Source organism: Leishmania martiniquensis, chromosome 36, assembly GCF_017916325.1.
Source record: "Leishmania martiniquensis isolate LSCM1 chromosome 36, whole genome shotgun sequence".
Classification (NCBI taxonomy): Eukaryota; Euglenozoa; class Kinetoplastea; order Trypanosomatida; family Trypanosomatidae; genus Leishmania; species Leishmania martiniquensis.
Window position 1 is genome coordinate 1,901,896 of NC_090171.1, and position 12,303 is coordinate 1,914,198.

Below are 12,303 nucleotides of genomic sequence, written 5' to 3' on the forward strand. Positions count from 1 at the left end.
AGGCACATACACGCACGTGCACGCACACAACACTACCGAGCACATTACGTGAGAGGTGAGGCGTTTCTGTTTTTTTCCCCCAATACTACCCCTCCTCCGAGGGCGTTAGAGGGGCAGAGATATAGAGACGTGCAGTCCATAGCCATTCATCGTCTACTCACTTTTCTCCCTGCACGTGCAGTGCCACGGAGAGCCCTCTGCACAATCCTTTCTCAGTCATCTCTGTGTGTTTTGATTATGGACTTCATCCTCCGCCTTCCATCGCTTCCCTGTCTCGCCACCTCCGCAGCTCACGCAACAACAGTTTTGCTCTTCTCTGATCTTTTTTGTTCCGCCGTTGGATAGTTGAGAGACGTTTTTGTTGTTGCTGTAGTGCATATTGCGCTGCTGTGGTTGCTATTTCCCTTCTCCTCCGTTTCACTCTCGCTCTTCTTCGGCGAAGCCCTTCCGTGGGCTTCGCTGCCCATCTCCTTCCCTTCAGGCATACACACACACACACACACGCCGCGCTTTCTCTCCTATCTTGTCGCTCCTTTTTCTTCTCTTGTGTCCCTTCCACGCAGGCTCACGTCGCTCTTGTGAGCGCACTCATACCGCTCTGCAGAACACAGAGGATCGCGGCGAGGCTTTTCCTTCGTCACTTTCGTTTGTTTCGCTGACATCTCTTTTTCATCGAATTGTGCGCGCGTATATATGTATTTTTCTTTCTCTGCTTCCTTTCTCTCCCCTCCACATCTGTCTTTTTTCTTCTCGGTAGCGCTCATTCTCAGACGCATCCTTCCCGCCCTACCCGCTGTCAATCCTTCACCGCGTGTGCGCACCTCTCCAACGGAGAGGTGCACCGAACAGAAGCAGCCCGAGTGAAAGGAAGGGCATCGAATCGCATACTTACACCCGTCACCGTCACTGCATCTACAAGGAGCGGCCACGGAACGGAACGGGAGGTCATAGCAATGGACATGAACCTTAGTAAAAACAGCGGCTCGGTGCGGTCAGGACATGCTTATGACCGGTGCCTCAGCAGCAGCCATCGAGACTCCTCCTCCTTTGTCACGATCCACCAAAAGCGCTCCTGGCGCCCCTCCTCACCGCTGTTCCAGCATATTCTGGATTATATGTGGAGGGCCGCCCCGTTGGCGCTGGCCGCTGCGAATCCGTTTCTGCGTCTGTTCGTCGAGCGTAATGTTGAGGGCGGTGGTTTTCTCATGAGTGACTATCAGGTCATACCAACCCTGCCGGACGAGAGCGGATGCGGGTGCGATAGTACCGGCGGTGCCGATGCTCTCGCTCGAGAGAACCACACCAGAATGATGAGAGAAGGCGTGTTTTGGGGTGGCAATGTGTTCGGCGAGCCCGCACCTACAGAAGACAGCGGCGCCTGCTCGGGCACCAGCGGCTTGGTGGTGGAAGAAGACGGCGTTATGGAAGCCTGGAGCACCGACGGGGTCGATGATAGGTCCATGCGTGAGGACAGCAGTGAAGTGCTTCTCGAGGAGAGCGCCTGCGTCGCTCGAGTCATTCCGCTTCACATCAATGGCATCGGCACACCACAAGGTCTGAGTCCGCTATCCAACCACTACTACCCGTGTGTGGGTGTGAAACGCGTGGCTCCGTCCACGACGCAGGCCGTCAGTCTCTCGCTCAAGTCGAATGCAAGTGCTGCGGCTGACATACGCGACCGTGTGTGTCTGAGGGAGTGTTGGCAGAGTGCGGCGCTTGAGCTGTCCCTGTGTATGTGCGTTACCTGCAAGTCGGACGCTGCCCTACACTTTTCGACCCTGAGCGCGTGGTGGCTATCTCGCTACTATGGTGTCTCGCTGCGGCTGCATCACATGCACCCAGCACAACTGCCAGTCTTCAAAGCGGTGCAGCGCGCGCTCTTTCTGAAGGAAATCCGATTAGAGAACTGCGTCATCTCCGAGGACTTCCTACAGTGCATATCCACGTGCTCTGACCTCCTGTCGCTTTTCATCATCTCCTCCTCGGCGTCGCAGCACGTGACACTGCGGTGCATCGACTCCATTTTGCGCAAGGGAAGCGAAAGGCGACCGAGCGGCTTCGCCGATGCACATGATTCTCCGCCGAACGGTGGCGCGAGTGTCGGAACGGGTATGCCGGACATGCGCCAAAGTTTCCCTGCACCGCACAGGGAGGGAGTGTGCAGAAAGGGGGCGTCGGCCGACGCCAGCCGTGAAGTGACAAACTGGTACCTTTCCGGGGTCCGGTCTCTTGGGTCTTTGAGGCAGTTGCGCTGCCTGCATATTCTTCACACCCCACTGCACGAGAACTTTCTGCAGGCACTCACCACATGCTCGTCTCTCGAGTGTCTCATCCTGCATCGCTGCCGCGTTGTCCGCTCTCTGGAACCATTACAGCGGCTGCAGCACCTCCAATCGCTAAGCCTGCACGGCCTCTCCGTCACAGACACGGACCTTCTCTCGCTTTCCGGCTGCTCGCGTCTGCGGCAGCTGGTACTGGACGAGTGCCGCCAGATCTCTGACCTCAGCTTTCTCGCACATCTTCGCGGGACACTCGAGCGGTTGCTGATGCCAAGGACACTTCTGTCGAACACGAACATGCAGCACATCGGCTTGTGCGACAAGCTTGTGGAGCTGCATTTGCAGTCGCTGCGCCAGCTGACGGACATTGGCGCATTGAAGAATTTAACGGCGCTGCGGGTGCTGAACTTGAGCGACAACTTAGTCACGGATGAGGGGTGTCGCGCGCTGCGTTGCCTGCCGAGCTTGCAGCGGCTGAACTTGGCATCGTGCCGCTGCATTACGTCTCTCGCAGCGGCGCTGAGCGCATCGGGGCGCTGGACTCAGAGACTTTTTTCGCTCGACCTGTCACACACAAACATTACGGATTCTGGGCTGCAGTGCGTGCAGCAGTGCACCGACTTGCGATACCTGAACGTGCGTGGGTGCAGCGAGCTGGGGCTGCTGCACTGGCTACAGAAAATGACTTCACTGCGGTGGCTTCACCTTGGCGGAACTCGCGTCACGGACGAGGAGACGACCCGCTACCTCCCGTGTGCGCGCAGTCTGCGCTTTTTGAGCCTGAGCGGCTGCGTGATGGTGCGGTCGCTCACCTTTGCGGGTAGGCTGCCGCACCTGGAATACCTGAGTCTCGAGTCCACATCTGTTGGAGACAGTGAGCTTGCGTGCCTCTCCCGGTGCCGCAAGTTGCGCTACCTTTCCCTCGAGTCGTGTGCCGACATCCATGACGTGTCACCCTTGTGTGTACTGCCGTCGCTCCTGGAGCTGAATGTCTCCATGACGTCTGTGGGCGCCTCGGCCGGCGGGTCGCTGTCCACGAGATGTGCTGAGAGTGATGGCCAGCGGACCCCACATGGGTCATCCACACTCCTCTCCTCCGCATCGAGCCCGGTTTCCGTGAGGTCCACTTCGTCGCTGTCTTCGGTCGGTTCCGCACCAACGGTACCAGAGAGCTTGGGCCCCAGCTGCTTTCCCGTGGTTCAGGTGCTACACTTGAATGGCTGCAGTCGAGTGGCACGACTCGAGGAGCTGTCGAGGCGTTACCCACAACTGCGTGTGCTCTACGCCGACCGCATTTCTGTAGTGCCACCACGAGGTGCTGGCGTAGGCTTCACCGGAATGGAAGAGCGTCGTCGCCTTGGTGCGCCGGCGCGAAACCGCGGGCTGTTGCAACAAGTGCGCGGCGTGAGCATAACCGCCGATCGTGCAGACGGAGAGACTTTGCAGGCGCCCAACAGGTCGGCGCTATACATGGATCAGGTCCTTCAGCAATACGTGCCACAGCCGCCGGTGGTGCCGCGGCCACGCACGGCGCACACAGTGGCGGCCCGTCCTCATCTTCACCACCGTGGGAATTCCTGGGGCCAAGAATGGCGGGCAAAGGCCCGGCCTTCGCAGCTGCGTCTTCTTGGAGAGGCGGCTCGCGTACTCCGAGTGGTGCTTCGGCGAAGTTCTATCACGGACGTGATGCTGGAGCAGCTCTGTGTCACATTTGCGTGTGTCTGCTCTCTCGACCTGACGAAGTGCACCGAGCTGCATTGCCTCTCAGGCCTGGAGAACCTGTACGCGCTTAGGGAGCTGACACTGACACAATCGTCCGTCGACAACGACGGCGTGCGAGTCATTAGCACTTGCGAGACACTCGAAGTACTGCACCTTACTGAGTGCCGCGGTGTGACCGACGTGAATTGTCTCGGCTGCCTGCGTAAGCTGCGCGTGCTGTGCGTTTCGAGGACTCAGTTGACTAGCCAAGGCCTTGAGTGCATTGGACGCTGCCTCACACTGGAGTACCTAAACTGTGCAGAGTGCCGCTATCTTACTGACGTAAACGCGCTTAGCTCTCTAAAGCACCTAGTCGAGCTGCATCTCGAGCGCACCGGTGTTGTCGACGCTGGCATACGTGGCGTGATGCGGTGCTCAGCGCTGCAGCGTGTCTACTTCACGCGGTGTCAGCAGCTCACCACCATTGGCGATGTACGTGGGTGTTGGCCTCACCTAGAGGTGCTGGACGTCTATGGCACGTCGATCCCGACGCGCGTGGCCGGCCAAGGACAGCAGTGTGCCTGCGCAATCATGTAGCGTTGGCAAGACGTACTGCGGAATGCTCTCCTCTTCCGCTCTCGGTATGTGCTTGCTTGAAACGTTTTGATGGGCTGCGCGCAAGACGCCCTATTTGTCGACGCAGTTGATGCACGTACAGCCCAGGGTTCCCCTACCTGTCCCTCTATCCCTCGTGCCGACGACCACGCTCTACTTCACTGCAGGTTCTGCACCTGTGCTCGTGTGCGCCGAGGGTGTCTGCGCTAACAGCTGTTTTCCTGCTTTACGAGCTGGCTTATCCGTGACTTCATGGAGGGAGAGAGAGGGGGGTGGGGGTAACACGAGGAAGAGAATGCAGAGATAGAGAGAGTGTGTGCGTGTGTGCGATTAAGCAGGTTCTAATCCGCGTATAGGTCTGCACGCGGTGCGACTGTCCATCGGCGTAACGAGAAAGAAAAAACAACTCGAAGAAAAGCGGCAACATGTGGACCAACTCGCACAACAGGGTATCCTCCATAGCATTCCCAGTTTCTGTACACGCTGCAGCCGCCGACATCGGCTCCTTCCACGATGACGCAGTCGGCGGCCACCCTCCCCCCTTCCCGAGAAGAAAAACACCCGCCACTTCATCAAGCAGAGACGCCGCGAATCTTTTCCCCTTTCGCCATCCGCATCACCACGGTCACTACACACCCCGTCGCCCTTCCTTTACCTCTTCCTGTTGCACCACCGCCCCCCCCTCTCTCCTTCCTCATCACGGCGCACGTACGCCGCTGCCGCCACCGTCCTTTGGTCACCACGTTGTACTGCTCGCGCTCTATCCCATGGCCTGCACTGCACCGCCTGTCATATGGGGCGTCTTTCATCCAATAACAAAAACAAGTGCACACCCAACGCGAAACGCACGCCCCCCTCCCTCCAACGTGACTTCACGCAGGAAGAGCACAGCTTCACGCCTCCTCCTCTGCCATACGCACACCAAAATCCACACATTTTTCTTTCTGTGTCGTCCTCCGCGGGAGCCCTGCGCCTCCCTCTCTCCCCCTCCCACTCGTATCACAGCACCAAAAATCAGCCAAGCAAAAGGGAAGGAAAGCGATATCACGCACAAACATATTTTGACGGAAGGTGACGCTGCACACACACACACACAAAGAAGAAAAAGGCACAGCGACCAGAGACTTCACAAACACTTCTCTTTAATAGACGATTCCGCTCTTCCCCCTCCTCTTCCCATCATCCTTCAATTCCCTTCCCGTCTTTTTCATTTCCTCATACGATTCTTGTTGGTAGGCGTGTGTGTGTGTGTGCCTGCGAAGTGGCGCGCAGGTTTCTCTTCCCTTTTTTCTGCCTTGCCTCGCCTTCTCTTCTTTGCACACAGACGCGCGCACACCTACACTCTTACACACAGAGAGACCTCTGATAACAGCGGCAAGGAAGGTTACGTGCATCTTTCGCCACCTACGCGTCCTCGTATTTATCTGCGTGACGCGCACAGCTGCTGCGTCCGCGTATTTGGGTGCGTTACTGTGTCACCCCCCTCCATCCTGCCCCACACGCCTCCCAACGAAAGAGCGGCGGAGTACGACTCACCGTTAAGTAGTCTCAAAACGTTTCCTTCTTCAATTGAGACTGTGCGCGCAGAGGTGGAACACTGATAGAGAGGCCAGGCGAGAAGACAAAGTTCGTGCTGTGGTTATTGACAAAAGAGAGGGGGCAGCGAGGCCCTCGTGTCTCCCCGCTCGCTGAACTGTCCGCTGCATTTTCTTTCCCCACCCCACCCCCTCTTTCTTTCGCTTTGTCGTATGCCTTTTTCGCTGCTGTAGCTTCACACCCTTTTTCCATTCATCTGCTCGGCTCCTCTTGTGGATGCTCACAAGCAGGAACACACGTCGGTAAAGGCTGGCGACGGTTCGCTTGGACCCTTGTGCATGTGCTTGTCTGTGTCTCGGTGTGCGCCCCTTTTTCTCGACTGCCGCCCCCACGGAGCAATCGTGCTGTGTGCTCCCTTTATTTTTCCGCGCGTCTGCTCTGCGTCTTTTCATTTTCTGTTGAAAGTGCGCTTCTGTTTCTTTTTCCCCTGCTTTCTCGTCTTCGACGGTACGCAATCACAGCATCGAATCCGCCGGTGAGTTGAAGAACGTTTGTTGCCTCGGCTTCCCCCCCGTCGCCCTGGTGTTCCTGCCCTCCTCCTCACCTCCGCTGTTCCGATCCCCACTCTCCCCCCTATCACCCGCATACCCCCTCTAACTTCCGCCTGTGCCTCCCTTTTTCTTGTTGCGTGTGTTCATGCATTCTATATGTATGCATACTAAGAGCTTCTCCCCTTTTTTGGACGTGTGCGCGTCTTCATTTGTTCGTGTTGTCTGTGTTTCCCCTTTACTGGCTGACGGTCTCGATCTTTTTTTTTCTGATCGCGTGGGCCTCCCTCTCTCTGTGGGTGCGTTTGAGGTGGTGCACCACTGCCGACTCACATTGTAGCGCACTGTGAAGTGTTCAATATCCTCGCCTTCCCTGTGCGTGGGACCCCTGCCGTGTTGCTGGCGTATTTCCTCTCTCCTCGATCAGTCGGGTTAGAGCGGCAAGTAGTTGTGGACATTTTTCTTTGTGCATCTGTGCGCGCGTGCACCTGCTCGTTAGCGTCACGCTTTTCCCGCTACCGACTTGCCGGCCCGTAGGAGCCCACAAAGAAAAGCGCACATTTCTTAGTGTGTGTGTGTGTCTTGGTGAAAGGCGCGACAGTGGATCTGGAGCAGTTGACCCGCTCTACGTCTGGAGCGTCCGCCACACCGACCTCTACAATAACAAGAGAGCACAAACAACGGAACTGCACCAGCAGTCTTCCCACATCAAGAGAGTGACGAATCGCTGAGCGCCAACGGCCCCGAAAGAGAAGGATGAGCGGAATCACGGTACAGCTCGTTTTTGCTTTCGTTGGCACACGCGTGCCATATTTTATGCCAGAGACGACGACGACGGCGAGCTCGCCTGTGGGCTCACCGTTTGGCAACGTGCCTCCCGTTTCGTTCAACACGGCAATACAATCGTCGGTACGCGCGGACTCTACGAAGACGTCTCCGAACTTGGCCCCCTATGCTCCGCCGAACCTCTTCACGGCGCAGGGCCTGCTGTCCCGCCTCGCAAAGTCGCTGGAGCTGCCCACGCACACCGCAGCGACATGTGAGTTCGCCACGATCGAATCTGCGTCGTCGTCGCCAACGGTTCCGCCACCGTCTCACAAGCCTCCCACGTTTGAGCTTTTCGACTACGCCAGCCTTGACCCGCTCGAGAGCACGGCGGTGCTGTGCGACGAGCAAGTTTTGCTTGTGCTATGTGACATGACCACCACAGCACAACTCGTGGAGGCGCTGCAGCTCAAGTGGCTGGAGGTATACAGTGGCGCGCACTATCCGCACCATCACAACCGACCAGCGCCTCCACTTGCCCTGGCGCCCACAACAGAGATGGCCGTTTGCACGACAGAGGAGAAGCTGCGAAACGTCGCGCATGCGCAGCACGCTCTCTGCAAGCCTGTTGCGCTGCATCTCTCGCTCTTGAAAAAGGAGCTGGTGTCGCGCGAGGCGACGTTGGCAGCGTTGAAGGAACAGCTTTCACAGCTGCGATCTGTCGCGGCCGCCGGCTGCTCTGCCAGTGCCGCTCCCACGGGGGATGAGAGCGACAGCGGCTCGTCGCCCATGTTGCCCGGGCGGGCCGCTTCGTTTTCTCTCTTGACGGAGCTGGAGCCAAGCCTGGCCTCAGAACCAGCTCAGAGTGCGGCTGAGGCTGTACATCTGCAAAAAGTGGAGGCACCACTGGCCCTCTGCGAGGCGCGGGTGCGCGCAGTCGAGACCCTGATGCACCGAGCCGCAAAGCACCATGCGAAGCTCTTGGAGCTGGCCGCCGGCGAACGCGCCACAGAAGAAGCATTTGGGAGCGGCGAGGTTAGTCGTGCCTGTGCGGAATACCTCGAGCGTGCCGAGCAGGACCGCTGTACAGCAGAGGCCATTATTACCCATTATCAAGTAGAGATGACGCGGCAGCTGAAGGTCGTGCGGCAGCTCGTTGCGTACACCACCCAGGTGCGGCGACTGGTGAGCAAGGCGAAGTATGACATGGGCGTAGTGGATCTCATTCTTTCACGACTCTTGTTGACGGGCTTGCGACCGCGGCTAATGGAGGAGGCGGAGTCGCTGCTGCGCCGCCGTGTCATCCTTCGACGAGCTGCTCGCCGCCAAATGCTGTTGCTGCAAGAGACGGAGTTCGTTGACCTGCAACATGACCTCGAGTCTTTCTCGCAGCGGACGGAGGTGCAGAAAGTTCTTCCGGAGAAGGTGCGCTGGTATCTGCGGGCACCCTTGCCTAGCCTCATGCCCGAAGAAGACCCTGTCGCCACGCTGCTCGACCACGCTCTTATCGACCGCGAGGAGGATGAGGCGCAAGAGCTGTTGGAGAAGACGCGCATTCTGTACACGACGGACTATTCAGATCCGGCAAAGAATGCGCTGCAGATCACCGAAGCTCTGTTTCCAGTGCAGCGACTCGTGCGGCGCTTGGAGGAGGCCCGGGCAAGCGCTATTCAGTACAAGAGTCGCATGGAGGAGTTGGAGGAGAAGCTGAAACGTTACGAGGCCGCAGAAGCACTCTCTCCAGGGGAGCTGCAGGAAAGTGCAGTCAAGTCAACATCCACAGGAAGCCCAGGTGAAGGAGCATCGTTTGAAGGAAGCGAGAAGGTGTTGGTGGGCCAAAGTTGAGGCGTTAAGGGATTCTCCGCACATGGCCGTGTTGTAATTCGGCCGCTCAAGGAGTTTTTTGGGGTGTGATGCAGCAACGCGCACACATCGATGTACACAGGTGCAACTCCCTCTGCGGCATGCGGCCAAAGAGGGCGCTTTCTATTTCCCATGCCTTAACTGAACACAAGTGTCCTCCTTGGACTCCATTTCAGCGCAAAACAGCACGACCATGACCGCGGCAGGTGTGCATGTGCGTGTGTGTGTGTGTATGCGTATGGGAGTGGTGGTGAGGGGCTGTTGTGGTGCGTCGCTGTGTGGGGAGGGCGTGTCGAAGAAACTTTTTTCTATTCACGTGGTCAGGGACTTTTTATGGTGGGTGGGCCATCTATCCGTTTGGGCATTCGGTTCAGTTCTGTTGATGCGTATTCTAACCATCCAACCCCTCCCCCTCCACCCCCCGCGCGCGAATGGTCGCGCACACAGGCACACAAAGTTGTGCGGCAGCTCTTCTCTATCGCAGTGATTGCGTGTTGTATTTACGCATCTTACCACATCGATCTACGCACCTCTTTGTAGGGCGACATGGTAGCCTTACAGCATCCTCTCTCTCCCTCTCCCTGTGCACTGAGTATCCCTGCCGCGAAGTCGCCCTCACTCCCGCTCCAGCACGATTTGTTTGCCTCTGCAGTCCGAGCCGCCCATGTTTCACCACACTTTCGACTCTGCTGAGGGACTCGCTGGCCTTTTTTCCTTTTGTGCTTTCGGGTTACCTCCTCTTCGTTTGGCGGGTGTGCTCCCTGGTGTAAAACGTCACCGGCAAAGGTTGCTGTCAAGCACTTCACGATGCACAGGTGTGTGACTCTTTGTGATGAAAGAGTGCGTATAAGCTATGCTGCATGACAAGAAGAGGAAGAGGGGGGCTGTAGGGGTATGAGCCTAAGGGGTGGGGTGTGCGAGAGAGACGAGGGAGAGAGGGCGATGGGATGCATATGGGGAAAGGGAACGAGTAGCCCTTTGGTACCGTGAGTAGCTTTGTCCGTGAAGGCGCAGGTGTGAAGGCTGAGGGAAGATGTGTGCGTGCGTACGTGCGCGAGACGGCCCAGTGTGTCGCTGTCTCTCTACTCCTAGGTGAATGCAGCCGCGCTTCCTCGCCTGTGTCTCAGCAGCCACAGGCCCTTCGTGCATGTCGCCCCTTTCCGCCTCTCCCTGTCTCTCTTTTTTTTTACTGCTTGCTCTCTGCAGACTCCTTCATTTTTTTTTTCGGAGCAGCCTTTGTTTTCTCTCTCCTGGTGTGCCCTTTTCTCGTCGACTCTCCAAAAGGCTTGCTCATCCTCCGGCACCGTTGTTCGACTACCCGCCTCACAGACAGTCCGCCCCAGGCCTCTCCCTACCTTTCTCCTCATCTTGATTCAGAGGGACACAGAATCGCTCGCGCGCGGATACCATGCCAACGCACACGAAGACACACTTACGTAAAGAAATACGGAAGCATTCATGACGCAAAGTAACACTGCGTGGGAGACTCTCCACGATATCTTTGCCCGGGGCATTGGCAATGCCCCGGGGAAAGGGGTCGCAAGTGGCCCGTTGCGGACCGCCCCCCCCCGAGCTATGAGAGCGCCAGCTCACCATTTCTATGGAGGCGCTCGTCCCACGAATAGGGTGTGCGTATTGCAGCCCCCTTCCCCCACCCCACCCCACTCTCTGGCGTCAACCCTTCTTTGCTCCGCAAGTCTTCCTTCTCATGCACGAATCGGGCATCTCAGATAGATGGCATAGTCGAAAAACAGAAAAACACACCGACACTCAGAGACACACACCATTTCACGGAAGGACGCGCTCCCGCATTGCTCCTCTGCTGCTTGCACTCCTCCCCCTCCTCCTCCTCTCTATGCCTTTACCTACCCCCGTTCGCCACTCCATCCCCTTTCACCTACACACCCACACATCACTCTCCCCCGCTCGTTTTTTTCGTTACTTTCCAAACCCTTTCCCGCTTTCCACGGGCAGAGCTTACCGACGGTATAATATACAAAAGCACTGCTCCACCAGCTCGCCGCCTCCCTCCCCACGCGGCGTTCATCGGCACGGAGGCACAGCGGCTTAGATTTTTATCTCAAGGCAGTTTTCCCCCTGGAAGGCTCCGCAGACGCAGCGAATACGCGTGAGAGAGGGCGCTGAATCGTGCTCGTCCATTGCGCACACCCTCAACTGCTGGCGTGCGATTTCCCATCTCTCGCACGATACTGTCAAGTGCAGCAGACGAAGAAGATCGCTGCCAGCAAAGACACACCCCTTTCGCTGACACCCTCCACTACTCCCTCCCCGCTCCCCCGTGCGACTTCTCTCTGCGTGGAGGGAGCGAAAGAAGTGAGTGTGTGGCGGCGCACCGCCACGTCCATGTAAACGAAAGGGAAGGTGGAGAGAGCCGCGCGCGTGCGCGAGGGATTTCTGCAATAAGGCACCTCCTCCTCTCCCCTATTGCTTTTGTGCGTCGTGGAAAGTGCCTTTCTCTTCCCCATTTCACCCGTTTCTCGAGCCTCTCTTGTTGTTCTTGTTTCTTTGTTGGGTGGGGCAGCGTAACAAACATTCTGCAACACAGAAGATTTCTTTGCTTTATACGCTCCTCGTGTGCCTCCGCCAGCACAAACCTTCACTTACAGTTCTGTCTCCTCCCACCCCTCTCTCCTCCTTCGCTTTTTTGTTGCTGCTCTCGGGGAAACGGAAAAAGCACCGGATACCGCCTTTGGGTGCACATGTGTCGTCGTGGTACCCTTCGGTGAGGCTTTGGTGATTCCTTGTTGGTACCAAGCGCGAGCGTTTTTGCTCCGTGCGTCCGCATGTTCTCTGCCGCGGGCTCGGGTTGCACCTACAGACGACTGCTGGCTAGATAGTGGTTCTTCCTCTTCTGCTCTGCCTTTGTGTGTGCACCCTCTCCCCTTTTTTGTCTCGCAAACGCCGCGTCGCTGTGTACTGCTTGTTACGTGGGTGGGTGTGGGTGCAGCAGGTTAAGAGCTTCGCCAAGAAATCCG

At 57.4% G+C, this 12,303-nt stretch overlaps 2 protein-coding genes across 2 annotated transcripts; both read left to right on the forward strand.

The window, feature by feature from the left end:
• Window positions 1-953: 953 nt before the first annotated feature.
• Window positions 954-4,577, forward strand: LSCM1_00516 (uncharacterized protein; the record flags this gene model as incomplete). The annotated part of the gene is made up of 1 exon (XM_067318166.1): window positions 954-4,577. The coding sequence occupies one exon, from the start codon at window positions 954-956 to the stop codon at window positions 4,575-4,577; it is 3,624 nt and encodes a 1,207-aa protein (XP_067174271.1).
• Window positions 4,578-7,435: 2,858 nt separating this feature from the next.
• On the forward strand, window positions 7,436-9,289 carry LSCM1_00517 (uncharacterized protein; the record flags this gene model as incomplete). The annotated part of the gene is made up of 1 exon (XM_067318167.1): window positions 7,436-9,289. The coding sequence occupies one exon, from the start codon at window positions 7,436-7,438 to the stop codon at window positions 9,287-9,289; it is 1,854 nt and encodes a 617-aa protein (XP_067174272.1).
• Between the last annotated feature and the right edge of the window lie 3,014 nt (window positions 9,290-12,303).